The 24681-nt window shown below is 43.1% G+C and overlaps 1 protein-coding gene across 12 annotated transcripts in view; it reads right to left on the minus strand.

Annotated features, from left to right (window-relative positions):
* Positions 1-24681, minus strand: part of TCF7 (transcription factor 7) — a 115384-nt gene that overhangs the window by 30131 nt on the left and 60572 nt on the right. For 4 of the 12 annotated variants that reach the window (XM_029583791.1, XM_029583795.1, XM_029583790.1 and 1 more), the window contains exons 4-8: positions 19429-19573; positions 11034-11124; positions 6303-6389; positions 2767-2877; positions 1084-1246 (exon numbers count right to left, since the gene is read on the minus strand). In XM_029583791.1, the coding sequence (XP_029439651.1) occupies positions 1084-1246; positions 2767-2877; positions 6303-6389; positions 11034-11124; positions 19429-19573 (597 nt within the window). The remainder of the gene's footprint in view (positions 1-1083; positions 1247-2766; positions 2878-6302; positions 6390-11033; positions 11125-19428; positions 19574-24681) is intronic. The other 8 variants (XM_029583797.1, XM_029583796.1, XM_029583800.1 and 5 more) reach the window with 3 other exon arrangements.

Raw genomic sequence — 24681 nt, forward strand, 5'->3', positions numbered from 1 at the left:
TGCTTATCCCAAGAATAAGCAGTGGATTTCTGCAACTCTCCCTTAGTAATGGTTTATGGACTTTTCCTCCAAGAACTTATCCAAACCTTTTTTAAATGCAGCTACACTAATGGCTTTCACCACATCCTCTAGCAATGAATTCTGGAGCTCAATTATGCATTGAGTAAAAAGCTATTTTCTCTTAAGTTGTAATGTACAACTTAGTAACTTCATTATGTGTCCTCTAGTCTTTGTTCTATTCAAAAGAGTAACAACTGATTCATGTTTACTCATTCCATTCCCCTCATTTTATAGACCTCTTTCATATCTCCCCTCAGCTGTCTGTTCTCCAAGCTGAAGAGTCATAAGAACATAAGAAATTGCCATGCTGGGTCAGACCAAGGGTCCATCAAGCCCAGCATCCTGTTTCCAACAGAGGCCAAACCAGGCCACAAGCACCTGGCAATTACCCAAACACCAAGAGGATCCCATGCTACTGATGCAATTAATAGCAGTGGCTATTCCCTAAGTAAACTTGATTAATAGCCGTTAACGGACTTCTCCTCCAAGAACTTATCCAAACCTTTTTTGAACCCAGCTACACTAACTGCACTAACCACATCCTCTGGTAACAAATTCCAGAGCTTAATTGTGCGTTAAGTGAAAAAGAATTTTCTCCAATTAGCCTTAAATGTGCTATTTGCTAACTTCATGGAATGCCCCCTAGTCCTTCTATTATCTGAAAGTGTAAATAACCGAGTCACATCTACTCATTCAAGACCTCTCATTGTCTTAAAGACCTCTATAGCCTCTCTTCATAGACGATTGTTCCATCCCCTTTTTCAAGATGGTCAATTCATGTTGGTACAACAGTGCTGGAAATTGTCCTGTACATAAATCACCAGGGCCACTGTTCATGAACCCACACGCTCAGTACTGCACGGTGCAGGCCTGAGTTATCTGAGATATCCAGGGGAGTGCCCATACCGCACTTCCTTAGATATCTCTTGCATTTTACGAAACTGACTTGCTCTTAGGATATGACAGAAAGTTTAATGGAACAGGTTCTACTACTCAGTATATTTTGGGTTTGGTGGCACTCACCCTCCTTCCTAGAATCTGGTTGATAGCGGCGCTCTCTTTCAGGGTGCACTCCGCGATGACCTTCGCCCTCATCTCCTTCATGTACAGCATGAAGGCATTGAGGGGTTTCTTAATGGTGGGTTTCTTGGGCTCCTTCTCCCTCTTTGGTTCTGGTTGTGGTTTCCTGTCCAAGAACCAAAAGGCAGTGAGCAAACTTAGGACCATTTCTGCCTATGTAAAGCAGCCACCCGACAAGGCTGGTATGAGACGTCAACCCTCAGTGTATAGAGTTGAAGCGCTTCGTTATTCAGACAGCCCGGCGCATTCACGGTCCATTCAGCTGCATTCTTCCTTCTACGCTGACTCACAGCAATACTCAAAGGCGTTTCCACAGGTAGAACAGTGCTTCACCCGCAGAAATGACCATTTACAAAACTGCCTGCCTGCTATGTGGGTAAACTTATGTGAGCGGGAGTCTTGTTCGCAGACTGAGCGAAGGCGTTCCCCGAGGCAGGGTTGGGAAGGGTTTGGACTCGCATGCATACTGTTGGATTTTCCCCGAAACCTTTCCACACACATAGCAGCAGGTGCAACAGTGTGCGATGAAACATGGCAAGATCATTTTCAAAGTGGACTTGAGCAGAAGCCCCACTCTGAAAACTGGTGATTTTGCCCCCTAATGTAAGAAGGCTGCTTGAAAATTATCCCCAACAGGGTCTACTTTCCGAAAAAAAAAAATAAAAATGAGGTGCCTAAAACAGGTCTTTAAATGTGGGCCTGCAATTCATTGTCCTACATTTAGGTGCCTGGTGCTGAAAATCTGTGCTAAGCACCAAATGTTTTTTTCTCCGACTTAACTCTGCCGACGGAGCTGCCAATTTTTTTAGGGAACCTAAATTTAGGAGCCCTGATCAGTTTTCAAAGGGGAAGGTTTAAGCTCATAACTTCCTCAGGTGACCCTTAATTGTTCGACACTTTGGATCTTGTAAAACACTCTCAGACCCCACACCGGATAAATATTAAACAGAAGAGGAGGGAACCCGAATCATCAGTAGCCGGCTCTTTGTTACAGCCTTGTAGCTACGGTACAGCACTTGTTCAATGTTAGCTACTGTCTGAACACTGGGACTCGGGCTGCTCAAAGCTTCACTGCTAGAGTGCAACTTGAAGATTCCTGAAGCAAACTTTTTCCAAACACTACACACCCACTGTGGTAATAGGAAGGGCCTCATCGTAGATCAGGTTTCTATCTGAGACAGGAATATGCTCACTGCCTTGTATATGTATACACACACACATATCTCTCTCTCTCTCTATATATATATCTATATATATTAGTGTTTGAAGCAGTGGATAATAATAATAAAAAAATAAAAATAAAAAAAGACCAGATTTTGAGGCCTCATTTTTCTGGATGCGCATGAATATGGAAGACAGATTTTGGAGTCCTAAAGCACCACCTACAAGGGACTCCGATTGGCTGATGTCTGCATCACAGAGAGAAAGTTTACATGATTTTACTCTTGTAACTAATCGGCTCTGCAGGTAAAAGCACCTGTGCCACAAAGGGCAGCGGTTATCAGGCAGTGCACAACCCGTAACCCATAATGCAGGGGCAAACGTCTGTGGGTATAGAAATATCCCCCATGCCTACCAGCCCTCTGCATCAAATCAAGGACATTGTCGGGGTGATTGCTTACTTACATGCTTCTGTCATAATGGTCCAAGTCCTGTTTTCCTGAATGAGGCACAATGGCAGGATGAGGGATTCCTGTGGTGTGCATGCCAGGGCTCAGCATGAGAGGATGTGTAAACCTGCAAGGAGAGAGAGATGGACAATCACGTTGTGCTGTGCTGATGGCCACAGCCACGGTGCATCTGCAGCAAATCTGGCACAGACAGGCCCAAAAGATATTTAAGGCTACAAAATAATAAGACTGAATTTCTAATACTGAAAATGGATAAGGGAATGTATTTGAATGCATAAAGCAGTGGAAGCAGAGATGTTCACTAGATGGCACTCTTTGAGTAGTTTTAGAAGTCGTTTGAAACAAAGTCAACAGAACGATAAATCTTGAAAACATAGGAAATGCAGATCTATATTAAGAGCTAGTGTTTTTGCAATAAATACTACTTTATTATTTAACTAAGAACAGGAAAATACATATGACTGACCCTAGACTGAAGGTAAAGAGAAACAAACATACAGTGAGATGCAGACAGGACCCTTCGGAAAGTCATGGTAGTGAAGTTCTGATGGAACAAGTGCTCTTAAGATGGAGTTTGATATTTACTTTTCACCTCAGGAACCACAGTTCAAGGGCTGGCCCAATGGTAGTGCTGCCCATGGCCTCACGGGAGACCAGAGTTCAATTCACAGGCCTTATTCTTCCGTTCTCTGCAAAGGCAGCATTCCCAGTCCCCTAGGAGAGGGCATCTCAGCTGTTGCTCATCAGTGACACCTAGATGCCAGACCTAGGAACCACATTAGCTGGGCTCTGGAGGAAGCCATGGTTTGGGGCTCCTGACAGGCATGTCACTATGGGGGCTGGGAAGAGATATAAAGATAGGGGAACCACTTCCTGCCACAGGTAGTTGCAAATGAAGGCTCATGGCACAGTAGCTCCGGTAAAGGCCGGTTCCGATTGAAGTGGAAGCCCAAAGCCCTGGGAGAAAACTGCCACCTCCCACCCGAAAAAAAAAAAGAACTGCTCATTTCTGCGACATCTCTATATAAATTGATCTGTATTAAATGTGAACAGAGTCAAGCTCGGCAGCTTGGGCTTGGTCAACAGCTTGCGAGGAAGGAGTAATTCTGTGCCCTAGGTGTATCTCGTCAAAAGGTGGCTGAACAGCAGTCTGTAAAGAGCTGCATGTTCTACTGAATTTTATCTTGATGACGTCTTCCATCCTTACATTACGACAAGACAATGAAAAAGGCCTCCAGAAAAAAAAAATTTTTTTTACCGGGCCTGACTTTGGTATATTTGATCATCAGGATAATGCTAATAAAAAGAAAACCAAAACTGGGATTAAAGGACATTTGGATTCTGTATGGAGCCTATGCATGAAACCACGATCCGATACTTTTGAGGGGCACCCAGTCCTGGTCGGATTTTCTACAGGAACAGAAAACTGGGAGGTTTGTCAGCTCCTTGAGTCATCAGCTCTGCTCAGAAATACATGAACTGGAGCTCCATTTGCAAAGCACTCAGGTCAAGTCAAAGATATAGGTGGTCAACTTTCAAAAGGTTTAGGTGCCTTAATTTGGGGAGAAGCTCCTAAATCAGCCCCTCTGAAAACTGATTAGGGCTGAACATATAAATTTAAGAGACGTAAAAATCGGGTGGTAGAGAATGGCTGGGAGAAAACGTTAGGAGCTTAGCACTAGGCACCCAAGATGTAAAAACTTAAAATGTAGGTGAATTTTCTCGAGAAAATCCATCTAAACTTAGGATCTTAATTAGGCATGAAGCATTTTTGGAAAATTGACCGCAAAGCTTCTGGACGCTGGGAGAAAGTTTGTCCTTTTATTAGCTACTATAGTACATCACAATTTCTATACTTCTGAAGAATTTAGTTTCAGCAGCTAAACACTGAGAAAAGGGGGTAATTAGTATTTATTCACGTTTTATTTAATTCTCTCTTCAAAATTGCACAAGGCAACGTACAAAAATAATCACCATTTCCATGAACGAATTAAACAAACACACAAGGTACAGGACACACAAACTAAGCTACCAGAAGGGCACCAGGGAAAAAAGGGGGCAGAGAAGGAGCAGAGGACGATGATGGGTTTTTTTGTTTTAAGACAAGTCACTGCGGAACTTTTTCACACAATCATAATCAATTATTTCCTTTAGGTACTGGCAACACATAGCAAAAGCAGAAGCTGAAGGCAAACAAAGGTTGCTCGCACATAAAATCGGGATTATTCATAGTGTACAGCGTCACAGGACCAGAAGGAGAAAAGGATTTTTTTTAAACTTGCCCGCCTCAGAAAAAACAAAATTAAAAAACAGAAGTGCGGGTAATAGTGCCTCGGGGGGTTTCACATCATACCCAAGGGTCTTATGGGTCTCGTAACAGCTGGACAACTGTCCATTTCGATATGGAGACGAGCTGAGCTAAAGTCTTTACCTGGATAATGCGTGCGCACGGAAAAACTGAAGCTGCACCGAATGTCAAATGCAGCGTGCTGGGGGATTGATCATCATCATCAAGCCTGGCGTCTTTTTCTGCTCTAGATTTGCCACGTCGGTGGCGGGTGACGCTACTGATCTAAGCAAATGGAGCCCGCTTAGCTTGGGCCGGTTCATTATAAGCGGGCTGTAAATGTTTTTTTTTGCATAAATATTAATTCACTACTGGAAAATCAGTTTCCCAGAAGGCTCAAATTCTGGTTACCACTACAGAAGCTGGCAAGTAAAATGGACACTTCCTTTTAATTTGGGATTCCTTGCCACTTCACAGGGAGGCTATGAGTCAATGCTGTGCCAAATTTAGCTCTGGAGGATGTTTTATGAGGTGCTAAGAGGATGGCCACAGGCACTACTCTGGATAGAAATCCTATCAAATTGTTTCACATTTCTGTAGTATGAAACTTAACAGTAAACAACTTGCAGCCTTTATAGACAGATACAGGCAACAAAATGTTCAATCTTCTGCTGGACTGAAGCAAAATCTTTCCAAGGTCAATTATTAAGACGTAAGTAGTTAGGGTATCCCTATAGTTTGCCCTGGGCTTTTAAAATGTACCTGCCCCTTCCCCTCCATCAGCCGCCCATAAAAAACAACAGGGACAAAGTATATGGGCATTTTCGGTGGGTGTGCTTTGTAATTCATTTTGAAAATCAGCTACAAGGTTGGCACAAGGCCAAGTGGCTGCCTACTCTGCCCTTGCCACTTCTGTGGGTGGCCGAGGGCGTGCACAAAGTTTACTCCCCCCAAGCTAGGTAATGGTACGTGCGGAAAAAAAAAATTGCTCGTAACTTGTAACAATGCAGACTGCTGGAAACCACCCCCCAAATGGTCATTTTACAGTGGTCTTCGTTTTGCTCTCGTGCAGGGAGACACCGGTGATGCCACACTGAAAGCACAGAGTCTTCTCCTCCTGCTGCTAGCGGGGAAAGCTTGCCAGTCCCTCCTGGGATGTCTGGTGGCCGGCTGCAAGCGGCAAAGCGAGCGAGACTGGGGTTGGTAGGAGGGGGGCTCACCTGCCAGCCCATCTCACAACTCACCTGGAGAAGGTAGCCCCAGCAGACAGTGCCGACGGGTAAGGCTGTCTAAATCCACAGGAAGAGAGGGGGTACACAGGCTGGCTTTGCCTGTGATCAGGAAGAGAGAGTCCATAAAGCATCTACAGTACATTAAAGTCTTTGCCCAAAAGCCCATCTTCACTGGGCCTATTTCCTGACCCTCACCACCCAGTTGGAATTTATGGCTTCAAAAAAATATTCAAAATGCGGACGATGACAAGTTTAAAAGCAAGGGTCACGGTTAACTGTCTAGCAGGTTTATTTTAATGAGATATACATTTTCAGCCTCTGTTACCATGCATGTCCTTGATTTTTTTCTGCATTTTTTTTTGGGGTAGAGCTGTCTGCTGAGGGCCATGTGTCCCCTCCATGACGCATTCTCCAATGAGCTGAAGTGCTTCTGTCAAGTAATAGTGAGCAGGCATTCACTTCTGATGAGCACCCAAGGCCAAGACCTCCCTGAACAGCTCACAGCCCCTCAGACAGGAATTCCCTGCCCTTATGCTCGGAAGTCGGTGGCTTATGAACAAGGCCAGCCAACATTCAAGTGTTACAAGTGCATCAGGAATCCTGAACGGCCCCCCTTTGAAGTATAAAACATTCCTGCCCCCAAGGGCAAGAAAACATACGGTTAATCCACAAGTGACGTACATCTCTTCAGGCCCCACGAAGTTAGAAAAAGAAAAGGATGCGGGCTCTCCAGCCATTATCTAAAATAATTCTGACAGGCGCAAAATAATTAGGTCGCAAATCAAAGCCTGTTTGTTGGCAAAGGCAGGCATCTCTGGCCACTCTGCTTCCAGGATGAGATTACACCACTTAAAAAAAAAAAAAAGGAAAAGCTAACACAGGCCTTCAGTTCTTGCAGAATTACTGGAGGAAGCTGTGGAGTAGAAGGCACCGTCAAGATTAAGTGTTAATGCATTAAAAGGCTCCACGCGCCTCATTCGTTTTTCACTTTTATTTAAGAGTCAGATCTAAATATTAGGAATTAAAAATAAAAAGCCGGCACATCGTTATTTCTGCCCACGGCTCGTCAACACCACAATCAGCAATGGCTTATTTTAAAACAGGAACGGCAAAGCATCCTGGCTGAAATGGGGCTCTGAATGGGAAAAGGAGGCACTCGGCTAGAAGAAAGAAACCCCCGCTGAAGCCCCCCCCCCCCCCCCCGATACGCTGCTGGCAAAGGAAAGCCTGAGGCAACGCAGACCCCCGCCCCTCCATCAGGGCTCAGCACAGCTCTTACTCTGGGACCCTCTGCTGGAAACGATCCCCGGGGCACAGCCCATCTTGAATTCTCATGGCCGGGACTGTAAAAAAAAAAAAAAAGCTACGAGTTCCTAGCGTTGCTACCCCAATGAAATAGGCCGATCCAATTCTGGTTCTGCCCCATGGCTTTCCCTGAGGAAAAGAAAGACCAGAACTAGAGCGCCATGCATGCAACAGGGCACAGGCAGGGCTGGATCTGGCTGTTCAGTCTACCCAGGGTGATGTGGGAACCTAACCAGTTATAGACACTCTGAACGCTAGTACTTTTCCAGGTAACGGATCACGGAGGGATGGGGGGGAGAAAAAGCTAAAGAAGTCATCAGATTATATCTGAAGGGCAAAAGTGAAACACATTTACTTTTCATTTTCTCGTCAGTTTTATCTTTTATACAAATAAATACGACATATTTCTGTTTGTACCTTAGAAAGAGGTAATTTTGGTTTTTGGTGCTTCTGTAATCGAAGTAAGCAGCAGCAGATTACTTTCTCGAAAACGCAAATCAGTTACCGCCCAGGAGAGAGATCTAGGCATCATAGTGGATAACACATTGAAATCGTCGGCTCAGTGAGCTGCGACGATCAAAAAAGCAAACAGAAGGTTAGGAATCATTAGGAAAGGAATGGCGAATAAAACGGTGGATGTTATAATGACTCTATCGCTCCATGGTGAGACCGCACCTTGAATACTATGTACAGTTCTGGTCGCCGCATCTCAAAAAAGATATAGTTGCACTAGAGAAAGTGCAGAGAACGGCGACCAAAATGATAAGGGGCATGGAACAGCTCCCCTATGAGGAAAGGCTGAAGAGGTTAGGGCTGTTCAGTTTGGAGAAGAGGTCTACAAAATCATGAAAACTTGAACAGGTTAATGTAAATTGGTTATTTACTCTCTCAGATAATACAAGTACTAGGGGACACGCCATGAAGTTAGCCAGTAGCACATTTAAAACAAACTGAAGAAAATTATTTTTCACTCAGCGCATAGCTAAGCCTGGAATTCATTGCCAGAGGATGTGGTTATTGTAGTTAGTGTAACTGGGTTTAAAAAAAGGTTTGGATAAATTCCTAGAGGAAAAATCCATAAATTGCTATTAATCAATAAGGAATAGTAGCTTGGGATTTATTTAATGTTTGGATACTTGCCAGGTACTTTTGACTTAGATTGGTCACTATTAGAAACAGGATGATGGGCTTGATGAACATAAGTGCCATGCTGGGTCAGACCAAGGTCCTTTGAGGCCAGCATCCTGTCTCTGATGGAGGCCAGGCTGGGTCAGAAGTGCCCATCAGATCCCCAATAGTTGATCTATTTCTTGTTATCTCACTCCCAGGGATAAGTGCCGGCTTTCCCAAGCCTACCTGGCTAATAACGGTTTATGGACTTTTCCTTCAGGAACTTGTGCAATCCTCTTTTAAACCCCATTGTGTTATTTGCCTTCACCACATCCTCTGGCAACAGATTCCATAGCTTGATTGTGTGCCGAGTGAAAAAATACTTCCTATGGTTTGTTTTAAATCTGCCGGTTGTTGGTTTCATGGAATGTCTTAGTCCTAATGTTATTTGAAAAGGTAAGTAACTGTTCCTTATTTACTTGTTCCACCCCACGCATGATTTCATAACTCAGTCATGAGATCCCTTCTCAGTCGTTTGTTTTCCAAGCTAAAAAGCTTTAATCTGTTTAACCTTTCTCCATAAGGGAGCTTTTCCATCTCCTTTATCTGTACTTTTCTATGTCTGCTATGTCTTTTTTGAGATGGGGGTGACCAGAACACCATATAAATACTCAAGGTGAGATGGTACCATACAAAGGCATTATGATATTCTCAGTTTTGTTCTCTGTTCTTTTCCAAATGATTCCTAACACTCTCTATTTGCCTTTTTAGACCGCCGCTCCACACGGAGCCGAAAATTTCAAGGTATTGTTCACAGGGACTCAGAGGGCCTTTTCCTGGGTGGTGACTCCTAACTTGGAACCCAGCATCATACACCTGTAGTTGGGATTAATTTTTCCCCGAGTGCCCAGTCTCCTTGTCTCACAAAGGTCCTTCTGCAGTTATTCACATTCTGCTGCTGTTTTAATGACCCCAAGCAGTTTTAAGTCATCTGCAAATTTGGTCACTTCACTTGTTCTTTTCTCCAGATCATTTCTGAATATGCTAATTAGCATAGGTCCCAAAACAGACACCTGGGGCGCTCCACTAACGACCCTTCTCCATTTGATGTTCTATTTCCTATTTTATAGAAAAGGTTTGCCCAAAGAGGCTTACAAAATAAAACTCATATAATACAATACATAGCAATTTAAAAGCAGAGGTCGAAAGCTCAGCTGTGATGCCAGCCTGACTCTGCCCCACTTTGGGAAGAAAGCAGCCACAGGATGCCTCTTCCAGGTTAACTCCCACGCTGCCAGGGTCTGCCGTGGAGTTTTAAATTTAGGGGAAATATTTGTATATAAAATTAGCATCTTTCAATGTTATAACGTGCTTTGGCAGCTGCATTATATAAACTGGTTAAGAAGCCGATCTTTTGTACGCCAAATCTGAATTCAAGTTTTAAACTCAGAGCTAAGCTTGATTTGGTAAACTTCCATGTTTTTTTTTCTCAATGCCTGTTGTATTTCATGAGGCTATGTTGCACAGCAGGGGTACCACCCCATGCCAAAAGCAAAACGTACAAGACAAAGCAGCACCCAGAGTCCTTCCAAAGTCCTCAAGGACCTGGTTTTCCCTGACTGCCAACAGGTATTCCAATAATCTTACGTTAAAATCTACTATTTCCAATCCCCTGACTTCTCCATGCTCTTTCCTATCGATATTCTTCTCTCCCGTCTTTAATGCCCTGCAAGAGGCAAAAAAGGCATATCTACTTCAAACCTTATGGTGGTGAGCTCCCAAATAACTAAGGGCAGTACTAGGGATGATGAGAACATCATCTCTTCACCATAATCTTCTAGGTTATGATCCTATACATATCTTAATCTCATACCTGAGGTAACTCCAAGCCAAAGTCAGTAAGAAACAATACCCAGCCAAAACTTTTTTTGCAAAGTCCACTTCATTTATTTATTTTAATTACCCACCTTTTTTTCGAATACAAAGTTGACTCAAGGAGGTGAAAGGGAAATCTGTGCAACCGAGCCCAACTTAGGCACATAATTTGGCTCTCACGCACAAAGCAGACTTTGCAAAAACGAGCGCACCTTAGAACATTGGCCTCCATGTATGATAGCATCAGCAAGCAAACTGTATACCTCATAGATGATGAGCAATGCAAGTCCTCTGGCTGAGTAAAGATTTGCAGAAGAATACAGCAAGCCAAAGATTATTCTGGAATCTAACAAGAAGAAAAGGGCAAAGGATGCCCAATAGGGAAGACGACTCCTCATCTGACCTCTGATTTACAGTGAAGATACAAGGGCGGCAGCTCTTGAACACACTTACCATCCCATGGAAGGTGTTATCTGCCCAACACCATTCGGAGGAAGGGAATAGAATCCAGGAATATCAGGACTTTGGGAAGGCCGATGCACACCTAGATTAGGAAATCAAACTCTCGTTAAAGGTTTGAACTTGAAATCAGTTCTACATTTTTCCTATGTAAAACAAACAGGGATCTTCCTGGCCTAAGACGGCCCATCCAAATTATTGTAAACATCCAGCTGTTACCAGAATCCCAGGGAGCACATGTAATACTTATTTTACTTATCTGACACGCTTATAGACTGCTTATGACTTGATCTACGGTATGACAACACAAAGGGTAGAAATCACAGAATCTTCTTTAACACTGTAGGTAAGTCGCACACAAAAGAAGAATTTATTTTTCTATGATTTGTTTTTTTCAACATTTTATTTATGCAACCACATATTTAACAGCTATCTAGACAATTAAAATCTAACTCACACACACCCCCCCTCATACATTCAACACGCATTTCACATAAAACCAAAAAGGTACACGTTTCAGATTTATTGTAATTCTTATAATTTCTATAACAGTATTGGTTGTTAATTCGTTATTAATTCAGGTAAGTCATCCATGAAACGAATCCTGTATTAAGTTTCTCCAATAAACATGTATTTTTTTATATAAAAGAAATGATTTTCAAAGGACAAGTCCAACAAAGATCTTTGTTTCACCCTATTATCCTAAGGGCTTCCTCAGGGACTAGCTCAAAATAGAATGATCTTCAGTTATATATATGACTCGATCTAGGCAATGTACAAAATTACTTAGCATTTTACAGACCATACAACAACCAATCAATAAAATATACAGAAGACAAAAGCATTCTTCAATGTGACCTCTTACAATAATAAATTCAAGATTGTACCGGACGGACACTACCAACTGCAACCCAGTGGAGGATATATGGCCCCTGGGGCTTTTTTTATCCCCCCCACCCCCCGCAGAGGATATGCTTATTCTATAGGTACAAACGTCCCTTCTGATCATAGTCAGAACAATGCAGACAGATATATAAATATATATATGACAGAGATAGAAGACAGCTAAATGACTGTTTATGAACACTTTTTTAAAATTTATTTATAGTTTAAGATTTTTAAACATAATTACAATGTAAAAAATCAAAAAAGAACAAATTTAACAAATAATGGGGATCATTTACCAGGTCATTTACCAGGCGGATCGCTCGCGAAAAGTCCCTTATTGCGTGCGATGCCAAGATGGGGGCGGAGTCAGCCCCGGAAGAGGAGGAGTCTGGGCCGACTCCGCAGAGACGCTGCGGACGGCGAAAAGGTAAGGGCCTTTTCGCGCCCTACTTCGCGCCCAATAGCTACACCTCCTATGGTGGCGCTATTGGGTGCGAAACTGGCAGCGATTGCATCGTGGCGGTGCGATCGCTGCCGGCTAGCGCAGGACCACCCCCCCCCCCGCCCCCCATTAACGCAATTTTCTAAAGTATCACAGGCCTGCGATACTTTAGAAAATGAGGCCCAATAATCCACATCAAAATTTCTAGTCCACTTCATGGGAGGAGACATCATATAATTAAACTAAGGAAAAAATGTAATTTTAATTTACGTTTATCTGGAAAAAACTACTTCTTGCAGCATTTACCTCACCCCCTTTCTTTATCCACCAGAAACGATTCCAGGTGGGAGGGATCCTGGAACACAAATTTATTCTTCTGAAACACTCCCCAAACACTTTCAAGGAAACTTAAGGAAATATGTTGCCCCTAAGGTTAAAACTCTGGATTTGCTTTCTCCTAAGCTGCGAAGTACGCGATACATCCGGAAAGAGTTGGACTCTTTGTCCGAAAAACAAGAATGCCTTATTTTTTAAATATTTCTGTAAAATTGAAATCTTATCACTTTCTCTACAAAAAGTGACTAATAATGTTGCTCTTTGTGGTATGTCATCCAATGAAGATGCCAAAAAAGAAGTTAAATTTGGAGACTCTTGCTGGACAACGTCCATTCCTTCCCCTCCCTCCTGTCTCTTAATTCTGGTGTTTGATATATAATACATTTTTGACACAGATTTATCATCTATAGTTGATATAGATAAATTTTCTACTAAATATATATTTTTTTAAATAATTCACTAGGTGATAAAAGTCTGGTAATAGGAAAATTTAAGAACCTTAAATTCCTCGCTCTATTTTCATTCTCCAGGCTTTCCATCTGCCTATGAATGACTAGGCTATCTTTATCAAAAGAATTATTAGCAGATTGTAAGGCTGTTATCTGTACAGTAGCTGATCTATTTACTTCCTCTATTTGTTTCAACCTAGTATCTTGAGAATCTAATACACTTTTAGTTTCAATAGATGAACTATTACTCTGAGTCATAAAACCCAACATAGCCTTTTGCAACTCATTAATTGCCCTCCATACATCAACCAATGTTATATTATGGAGATCTATGGGATTTGAGACTAATTTCTGTAGTCCAGAACCCCCTATAGCCCCCAAATCCTCTATACTTCCACCTTCTGTGGAATATAGATCACCATTGTGAGTTATAACCACATCTCCTTGAGTTAGAATTGGTTGTTGGGGGGCAAGCATTTCCACTTGTGGTTGAGATTCTAGCTGCTGGCTGGGGCTTCCTGATGCTCCAGATGAAAAGGAAATATCTGGAATCGAATTACGGGCAGTCTGACTTACCCTCCTTATAATATGATGGTCCATAGGTCCCTTAGCCTGCGGAACTGCTGGCGAAGAAGTCCAAACTTTGGTTTTCCTTTTTCTTACCCTAAAATGGATAATATGCGTTTTTTCCCCTTCCTCAATCTACACACAATACCTCATAATGACAAAGCAAAATCAGGTTTGCAGAAATTTGTGCAAATTAATTTAAAAAATACAAACTGAAATATCACATTTACATAAGTATTCAGACCCTTTACTCAATACTTTGCTGAAGAATCTTTTGCAGTGATTCGAGCCTCAAGTCGTCTTGGGTATGACGCTATAATCTTGGCTCACCTGGATCTGGGGGATTTTCTCCCATTCTTCTCTGCAGATCCTCTCAAGCTTTGTCAGTTTGGATGGGAAGCAGCGATGATGCACAGGGCTATTTTCAGGGCTCTCCAGAGATGCTCGATTGGGTTCAAGTCCAGGCTCTGGCTGGGCCACTCAAGGACATTTGCAGACTTGTCCCAAAGCCACTCCTGTGTGGTCCTGACTGTGTGCTTAGGGTCCCTTGTCTTGTTGGAAGGTGAATCGCCACCCCAGACTGAGGTCCTGAGTACTCTGGAGCAGGTTTTCAGCAAGGATTTCTCTGCACTTTGCTCTGTTCATCTTTCCCTCAATGCTGGACTTGTCTCCCAGTTCCGGCAGCACGATGCTACCATCACCATGCTTCATCACAGGGATGGTATTTGCTAGGTGATGCCTGGTTTCCTCCAGACAGGACACTCGGCAATCAGGCCAAAGAGTTTGATTTTGGTTTCTTCGGTTCAGAGAATGTTTCTCATGCTCAGAGTTTTTTAAATGCCTTTTGATAAACTCCAAGCAGGCTGTCATGTGCCTTTTACTGAGGAGTGGCTTCCTTCTGGCCACTCTACCATAAAGGCCTGAATGATGGCGTGCTGAAGAGATTGTTGTCCGTCTGGAAGCTTCTCATCTCCGAAGCGGAACTCTGTCAGAGTGACCATCGGGTTTCTCGGTCACTTCCCTGACCAAGGCCCTCCTCCCCTGATTGCTCAGTTTGGGCAGGTGGCCAGCTCTAGGAAGAGTCCTGATGGTTCCGAACTTCTTCCATTTAACAACGATGGAGGCCATTGTGTTCTTCGGGACCTTCAATGCTGCGGCAATTATTTTGTACCCTTCCCCAGATGTGTGCCTCCATGCAATCCTATCCTGGTATACAGACAATCCCTTTGACATCACGGCTTTGATTTTGCTCCAACATGCACTGTCAACTGTGGGAACCTTATATAGACAGGGATGTGCCTTTCCAAATCATTGGATTTACCACAGGTGACGCCAGTCAAGTTGGAGAAACATCTCAAGGATGATCAACGGAAAAGGATGCACCTGAGCTCAGCTTTGAATACTTATTTGCACAAAATTTCTACAAACCTGATTTTGCTTTGTCATTATGGGGTATTGTAGACTAAGGAGTAAAGCAGATGCATATTATCCATTTTAGAATAAGGCTGTAATGTAACAAAATGTGGAAGAAGTGAAGGAGTATTGGAAATACCGTACATGACACAGGAGGCAAAGCTTTCATTTAGAAGATTTTAACACGTTTTTATACAGAGCGAGAACTAGTGGCTCCTATATTAATGTTTGAAAAACAGCCTAGTGAAGGAACGTGGAGCTTTCAGTGAAGTTTGCCTTTCCACTGAAGTTATTTGCATGCTTAAGGCCTTGTTTTAGGCCGTTTGGTGGACAATTTGTTCCAAATCTGAAGCAGCTGGTTGAGTGTGGTGGTTAAATTCTCATCGGTTCTGAGAGCTCTCACAATGCAAGACCAGAGCATGCCAAAAAACAAAAAAACCCCACTTGTTATATGAGTGTTTGCCATGGCTCCCGGGTCAACGGTAGCATCTTTCCTGTACACTCATCAGGGAAACTCCATTCATAACGGTACACGCTAAGAAATCAGCAGAATTTCAGACCCATGCAAGGATGAAATTTTAAAAGGGAAAACCCCTCTGCTGCAGATACATCCACTCCGTCCTGGTCCTCTGAAGGACCCATTCTGAACCTGCCAAAGAATGGCTAAGGCTAAGGTTCAGGAACAGTTACAGAGGCATTGGAGTTTTAATCATTTGATCTTAATCAAGTGCCTTTCCTTTCCTGTCACTCAGCTTTTCTCTAACTGCGGTTACATAATAATTCAAATATTCCTTTTTGGCTTAAACCAATGACTGCTATACAATACTGTGATCCATGAACCTTGACAGTATATTTCCAAAAGTCCAGTACAGTGGTGCCCATATGCAAAGACATTTTAGCTGGATAACAGAAAAAAAAACCATTGCAAAATATATAGTCTAAACGCACAAATTGTAAGTAGCCAAAGTGCATTAGCATTTAAATCAATAACACTTGCACAAACTGCAAACTATTTATTCCACTCAAGTTTTAAACACCACAGTACCTTCAGCATCAACCAACAGTTTTAGCGATGCATCTGCTGGATGGAGCTCACAAGATATTTTTAATCAATACAAATCATCCGTTGTACCTGAAGACTGGAAAATGGCCAATGTAACCCCAATATATAAAAAGGGCTCCAGGAAACCAAAGACTGGTGAGCCTGACCTCAGTACTGGGAAAAATCATGGAAACTATTATAAAGAACAACATATAGAAAGACATGATTTAATGGACACAGTCAGCATGGACTGACCCAGGGGCAAGTCTTGCCTTACAAATCTGATTCATTTTTTTGAAGGAGTTAATAAACATGTGGATAAAGGTGAACCAGTAGATGTTGTGTATTTGGATTTTCAGAAGGCGTTTGACAAAGTCCCTCATGAGAGGCTTCTAAGGAAGCTAAAAAGTCATGGGATAGGAGGCGATGTCCTTTCGTGGATTACAAACTGGTTAAAAGACAGGAAACAGAGTAGGATTAAATGGTCAATTTTCTCAGTGGAAAAGGGTAAACAGTGGAGTGCCTCAGGGATCTGTACTTGGACCGGTGCTTTTCAATATATATATATATATATATATATAAATGATCTGGAAAGGAATACGATGAGTGAGGTAATCAAATTTGCGGATGACACAAAATTATTCAGAGTAGTTAAATCTCAAGCAGATTGTGATGAATTGCAGGAGGACCTTGCAAGACTGGAAGATTGGGCATCCAAATGGCAGATGAAATTTAATGTGGACAAGTGCAAGGTGATGCATATAGTGGAAAATGTGGGTAAGCTGTAGCTACACGATGTTAGGTTCCATTTTAGGAGCTACCTCCCTGGGCATCACAGTTGATATTACATTGAAATCGTCAGCTCAGTGTGCTGCGGCAGTCAAAAAAGCAAACAATAATAGGAATTATTAGGAAGGGAATGGCAAATAAAACAGAGGATGCCATATTCCCTCTGTATCGCTCCATGGTGAGACCGCACCTTGAATACAGTGTGCAATTCTGGTTGCTGCATCTCAAAAAAGATATAGTTGCACTGCAGAAAGTACAGAGAAGGGCGATCAAAATGACAAAGGGGATGGAACAGCTCCCCTATGAGGAAAGGCTAAAGAGGCTAGCACTGTCCAAACTGGAGAAGAGATGGCTGAGGAGGAATATGACAGAGGTCTACAAAACCATGAACGGACTTGAACAGGTAAATGTGAAATGGTTATTTACTCTTTCAGATAATACAAGGACTAGAGGACATTCCATTAAGTTAGCAAGTAGCACATTTAAAACAAATCAGAGAAAAGTCTCTCACACTCAATGCACAATTAAGCTCTGGAAATAGCTGCTAGAGGATGTGGTTAAGGCAGCCATTGTAGTTGGGTTTTAAAAAGTTTTGGAGAAGTTCTTGGAGAAGTTCATAAACTACTATTAATCAATACGGAATAGCCACAGCTTGTTAACAGCATTAGTAGATTGGGATCTATTTAATGTTTGGGCACTTGCTAGGTACTTGTGACTTGGATGGGCCACTGCTGGAGACAGGATACTGAGCTTGAAGGACCCTTGGTCTAACCCAGTAAGGCAGCAACTAATGTTCTTATAAGGAGCATCAGACCTTTGGGATTTCAAAACGAACAAAAGTCCCAGTGGTCAAGTGGTTAGGGTTAGGTAACCACAGCCAGCCCTGGAGCATCACTAATGTGCATGTAAAATGCTGGGTAGATACCAGATACACGGCTGATTAAGTCAAATGATTTCCTGCTGTAAGCATTTATTTTCAAAGAATGACTACTTCATGTTACTTTTGGTATGAATCAAAGGAAAGATTACTTTCCATTGTGTGTTGTGTGGAGACCAGAAACAAAATGGCCTCCAGTAGTTTCCCCTCTCCCTGCTGACACCTCTGGCCTTCAGAGGAGGCAGAACGCCAGGATTAGGGGAGCTGGAATTTTGTGACATTATGATGCAAAGTGCAAAAAACTGTTGCCCGACTAATTGTACTATCTTATAACTTACTTAATTTCATATACACTATGTAAATTTGTAAATTTGCTTAATTTCATATATACTAGGTAAATCTGTACATAATTCTTATCCTGTAAGCACCCTCTCCTCCTTTGCCCTTCTCTCCAGTTAGAATTTGTTTAACTTAACTTTTAAAATTTGTTAGAATTTGTTTAACTTATTTTTTCTCTAACAGCCTAGTTCTACATTCCCTGTTATAATGTAACTTTTTGTTCTTCTTGTTGTTGTTTGCTCTGTTAACTGATTACCCCTAGTTTACTGTAAACCGGTCCGATAAGACCTGGTCTTGAGCATCGGTATATTAAAATAATTTAAATAAATAAATAAATAAAATAAATAAAAAAGGTTTTAGAGGGCTTTCAGATATCCCTCCTTCCTGTGTGCAGGTAAAGATTTGTGCATAATTTACCTGCCTTATCCACCCAAGAGGGCTGGGGAGGGATTTGGCACTATGTGCATACTTTTACATTTTCAAAAGCTCGAGTGCATTTTTTTCTCCGGAAAATTATCTGTACAGGCCAGAAGGTGCAAAGGTATTGCATGGGTAGTTTTCCCGGGATAATTTTCAAAAGGGAAAGCATATGCATACTGACCCTTTGAAAACTGGTTGCAAATTACCTGCGGACTTTCCATCCAATCTGGCAGCCATAAAGTTACCCCCCCCAGTGTGTCATTTTGCCATTCTAGATAAGACAGTGGCCTCTGGTTTCCTACTGTATATCTATAAATATCAGTGTGTTCAACTACCGCTCCAATATAAGGACAGATGAGCGAGATCTGAGGTCTTGGGAATGACTAGATGAGCAGCTGACGGGAGCTTTAAAATGGTGGCGTCAGACACGTGGTCCAACCCTTCTTCAGTTCGGATGCGACAGACACCGAGTGAAGCCTTTGAAAGAAAGCATCTAATGACGCTCTTAGAGCCTTGTTTGTTAAAGCTTTTTTTTTCCCAATAGCACAGAACAGGGCTTCAGTCCTTTTATACTAAGGCCATTAAAAGCATAAGAACATTTTGCAGAACTTACTTCCATTTATCGATTGCAGATGAAGAGAAAAAACGAGGGGAACCCCTCCCCCCCTCGGAAAATGCTGAACTTTTTTTTTTTCCCATTCTGCTTTTTCACCATTTGTTGCAACAATAACAAGACAATCAATGGATGAATCTCACAGGGCAGTGGATACAAACAAACATCCGTCTAGCTTTTGTTCACCTCACAGTCTACAAGTCTGTACCTTCACCTGCGTAATTACCTTGCTTCTGGCTCATCTCTGCTGGGGCGTGCGGCGAATGGGAGCCATGGCTGAAGTGTTCGTTGCTGTACGGAATGAGTGGCGTAAGGGGATGAACGCCATGCGATGGCTGCACCACAGGCACTTTGTTCGACTGAAAGACAAAATAAAAAAAAAAAAAAGGGACAAGAAACATCATGACATGCTGTGATGGAGATCGACCCAATGAAGGAAGACAAACACTCCTCGGTAGGACATTCTTTGCACGGGCAGCAGAGGAAAAAGCAAAGACTTGTGCGTGCGCAGGGTGACCATGCAGCTTCGTGTCCAGGAGGACAAGCTGAGCTGGTCCTGGTTTCACCGCATTGCAAACAGGAAGGCGTAGGTCTGGGTTTCCTACCGAGTTCCCTAAGAAAAGCAGGACTATATTTCCCCACATATAACGTGGTAAAACCTGGACTGATTCAGTGTGATCCCTGGACACGATGCTGTACGGTCACTCCACGGATGAATGCACAGCATTGCCACAAAAAAAAAAAAAAAAACAAATGGGCGGAAATATGAAAAAGCATTTGGCTTTATTTCAAAATGTTGGGTAAACTTTACTCTGGTGTTACTTCCAGAGAAGAAGCAGAAGCCCTGTGGAAAACAAGCTGTCCCAGACCAGGTTTGTCAGCTTGCCTGTAAGATTGTGTTGGGACCTCCGTGTCCCTGGGCCTCTTCCAAGCCCAGCGAAAATTCAGCAAATGGAAGCAGAAAAAAAAAGAAACCACATTCATATCCTTGTACTTTATTCACATTCTGCTATCTAGAAAAAATACAAAGCAATATGCACTAAAGTAGCTGTTTTTTTCAGTAATCTACGCAATATATTTTCATTGTGAAAACAATTATAGAAATATTTCAAAAGTAAGTAACCATTTCCTATTGGGATGCAGGGCCAGATCAGCGACACGATGCACTGGCAGGTACGGGGGAGGCCCTGATTTATACATCAGTTATGAAAACTATCCGCTTGGATTTATTTCATTCTTTAACCCCTCCTTTTGCGAGCACCCAGAACAGTGTAAAGTAGAAGTGATTTAAAAACCCACTGCATGTACCAAAACAATCGGCTCGCTGAAAGCAGCTTTTCAGGCTCAGACAGCAATCCTCCGAGCGCTTACAGGGAAATGTCGCCAAACCAGCAATGCCAGCAAAGACCTCTGCTCTCTGGTATCCTACTGCTTGCAAATACATTTGCCTTGCAGAAATAAAGGTGGATTTATTGCCGGTTTGTCGCTTCTGTCACCTTCCTCTCTCTCTCTGTCATTCTAGCCCCCTTCCCCATGTCTTCTACTGGTGGCCTTCTCAATGTCTGGGAAGGGGAGGAGGACGGAGGAGAGATTGGTGAGTCATGTGCCCTATGGGGAGGGGAAACCCCTAAAATAAGGTTCCCTGCTTTTGTGCCTAGCCAGGGGATGAGGCTCGGGGGCCCCCCCCTCTCCCCTAAAACCGCTATTCATGGTCAAGCCTCAGATTGCCCGCAGCATTCCTTGGACTGACCGGCCAGTACGGCAACGATCCTGACCAGGGCTGTGGAAGGGGCCGGAGAGAGGGATGGCTACCTGGGCTGCCGGCGTGCCGCCGCTGTTACTGCGAAGGAAGTCGTTCCTGTACATGTGTGTCCGACTGGGGCCCATGTCATCAAGGGTCACGCCGCCCCCCCCCCCCCCTACTGCTGGCTGTGACATCAGAAGAGGATCCCATGGGCGGCTCTATCAGAGAGGAGCTCCCCCTCTTGCTAACCTTCTGGGGCGCCATTCAGCCTGGAAATGGCCTTGATCTTGACAATCACGCCAACAACTTGAAGCCTGCCCATTTACACGCCATTATGAAACCTCTGGGCCTTGTATATTATGAGGTGATGTGTAATTTTTTTTTTTAAGACAACATTTGTCATGTGATGTGTGTACAGTAGCATATATATATATCTATCAATGAATGTCCACCAAGCCCTTAGAATTAATAATGTTCAACCCCCTTCCCTTGTCCCTTTATCCCAGAGCAGGGATTTTTTTTAACTCTATTTTAAATTTTCAGACCTACAAAGAGCAATGAACGAATATAAAACAAAACAGACTTATGAAAGAAAACTAAATACAATTTCAGCTGCTTGGTAAAGAGTTTTGAAACTGATGGCAGATGCCTGAAATTACATTGTATTTGAAGGTTTCCCCTTTTAGATCATAGCACATTTGCTCAAGGTCAGATACAGCCAGTAATCAACACTCAGTGTAGACTTCCAAAACGTGGCAATTGACCCATGGGAATCCAATATTTGCCTGGGACCACAGAACCATCCCAACGCCTCAGCAGGCCCAACAAAAGCTTTAAATGAATAAAGGAAACTTAGAATATCAGCAATTTCCTGCACCACCCTGGACCAGAAATGCTGCGCCACACGTGAATATATGTCCCAGCTTCCTCACAACCCCTCCAGCAGGCAGGGCTGCCATCTGGAAAAATCCTTGCATGAAACACACAGGTGTTCGAGAGATTCCATGCAACAGTTTAACCATTAATTCTACCCTCCTGGTGAAGACCAAACCCGCTTCCAGTTTTTCCTCATTCAGGTCGAACTCCAGATCCGAGTTCCAGGCATCCATGGACTGCGAAGTATCTGTACTGTACCTAACAGCCAAGAGTCCGCGATCGAGAAAGGCAACGGTTTGGGACACGAAACCCAGATCGATCAGGAAGGACTTGGTAGCATTTAAGGGTCGAAGTGGTTTAGTCACACCAAAACAGCATGGAAGGTGGGATCAGGTTCAAATTCAAGTTCTTGAAAGGTAAAAAAAAAACCCCTCACGGAGCCGGGATTTTTAAAGCTCACGATTTTGTTGCCGGCAATGAGCTGTGCCATGACCTCTAACTTGCAGAACACAGTCCTCCTTTCCTGGCACGTCCCAGCTCGCTAATACGGAGGAAAATAACTCCTTTTATTTTTAGTTCAGGCTATGTGCTGTTTGAAGTCGGCAAGCCAAAGTTGTACTCACCATCATACAGCCATGCACACAAAGGAATGAATCATCACATGGCATCTCTTCCTTTTTTTCTTCGCCCTTCAGACTCAGGATTCCAGGTATGACTCTGTTCACTCGGAAAATGACTCCAGCTGTATCAAAGCTACAGCCCTAGAAGTGAATCAGGCTCTAACAGCACAAGGACTTGATGTATCAAATATCATAAAATACTGTAATGACTGAAAGCAGGGAGGAGTAAATGCGCCATCAAGTTTCCCTTTGATTTTCCACTGTGTGTACTGATGACTTACATCAAAGCCTACGATGGACATGTTGCCAGCAGTGGGTGGCATTAGACACTTGACTTATGTGGTTTCCAGATCTTACCACCCTTTTAGCCAAACAGGAAACAAACACTCAAGTCCTGACCACAGTAAGCTTTTAACTTCTTAGACAATAAACTCCTGCCTGCCTGCCATAAGGAAACTCAGAGCTACTTGGACTCTTGCATTGATGGTCGTTTTGCCAGACGATGAATAAATAAACTTCTATTAGTCTCTCGGTGGATGTCTGTAATGTTCACTTGGAGTACATTTTGAAAAGCTTAGTTGGGACGAAGGTGCGTAAAATAAGGAGCTTAGCATGTAGCTCTACCCTACGTACTCAATGTGGATTTTCAGTCACCTAAATATATTTATGTAATTTCATTATACGCATTGTGCAAAAAAAAAAAAAAGGGGGAGGGCATTTCATGGACATCAAGACTTAAGTGTGGAATCTGACATTTCAAAACATATTTAGGCTTATGCGATATCGTGCGCTCAGACTAGCGCACAGGTGGACGCACATCCATAATCCCTGATGCAACAAGGGGATCAGCGCTTCCAAAATAGCTCATCACATGTAAATGCCTTGTTGATGAGGCTATCAGCTAGTACTCCCCATGTAAAAAACAAGACAAACACACGTGCGCCTGACGTGCACATTTTAACCCTCAAAAATTAACACCAGCCCCGAGCTGGCGTTCAGGCCCCTCCCAAAAACCTGCACAGTAATTTCTGCCTTTCCGTGGTTCCTCCGACTTAATATCATTGCGATACTAAGTAGGAGGAACCCCAGAAAGCAGCAACATTTTTTTCCCCTTTAAAGTCTTGACAGCGATCAGGTTAGGAAAAGCGGATGCTCGGTTTACGAGCGTCCATTTTCCTAACCGGCGCACAGCCACATCTCCTGGGCGCCCCATGCCATGGACGTGCTAGGGACGCATCCTTTTTTAGCATGGTGGCTAATTTGCCTATTGCATCGAGCATCCAAGAGAGATGTTAAAAAAACAACCAAAAAAAACCCAACAACGAGTGCCCACTTTAGGAGGACTTTTATGTACACTTTAGGGATCGGCCTGAATGGGAGCAATAATCAAACTACCCCACCCGCAAACCCACAAATAGGGCTTGCACCAATAATCAAAGCAAGATCACCTGGGTAGTTTTGCTTTGATTCAACCTCCTCCAACTTAACCCCATCCAGGGGAAGAGCTTCACAGTACTTTTACTTGCATAAATATTATCCTTCCTGCACGCAAACAGCAGGTAAGGTTATGTGCATGTGTTTAGCTGCATGGAAACCTGATCTTCAAAAGCATTTTATGCTTGAAAACTGGGATGGTTTTTGTACGTGCGTGAAATTTCGCGCATCAGCCTTGCAGTTGGGCACACTGCTGAAAGTTTAAGCCAAGTTGAATGTCAGGCATTTTTAGTTGACTTTTAGTTTCAAGTGATAAGCAGAAAATGTAATATCTGGTTCGCCAATGAAGCAACTTAAATCTGATGCCTGCACGATCATAGGTGCGTGCCTGCCGAATTTATGAATGTTTTTTTCTGGTATCTGAACAACTTTTGTCTCCTTCAGATCCAGGGCTGGGTCTTCAATTAGGCAAACTAAGCAGCTGCCTAGAGCGACAAAATCCTGGGGGTGGAAAAATCCTGCTAGTGTGATGTCTAGAGGGGGGACGGGGGACGGACGGACACACTATACCATAGCCAATACTGTGAAGGAAGGGAGCGCTGGGCTGGAGCCACTGCTGCCAGGAGTTAAGTTAGGAGAGGGGGCTGAATGGCCAAAGGTTTGCGTGGGGCAGCAAATATGTTTGCACTGGCCCAGTTCAGATCTTAGGGATGTGCAAGGGAAAGCCAATCTGTACGGAAGCAGTGGGATTTGCTTCCATTACTACACGGCACATTAACTGAGTGGTGCTCAG

The sequence above is a fragment of the Rhinatrema bivittatum genome, chromosome 18 (genome assembly GCF_901001135.1).
Source record: "Rhinatrema bivittatum chromosome 18, aRhiBiv1.1, whole genome shotgun sequence".
Classification (NCBI taxonomy): Eukaryota; Metazoa; Chordata; class Amphibia; order Gymnophiona; family Rhinatrematidae; genus Rhinatrema; species Rhinatrema bivittatum.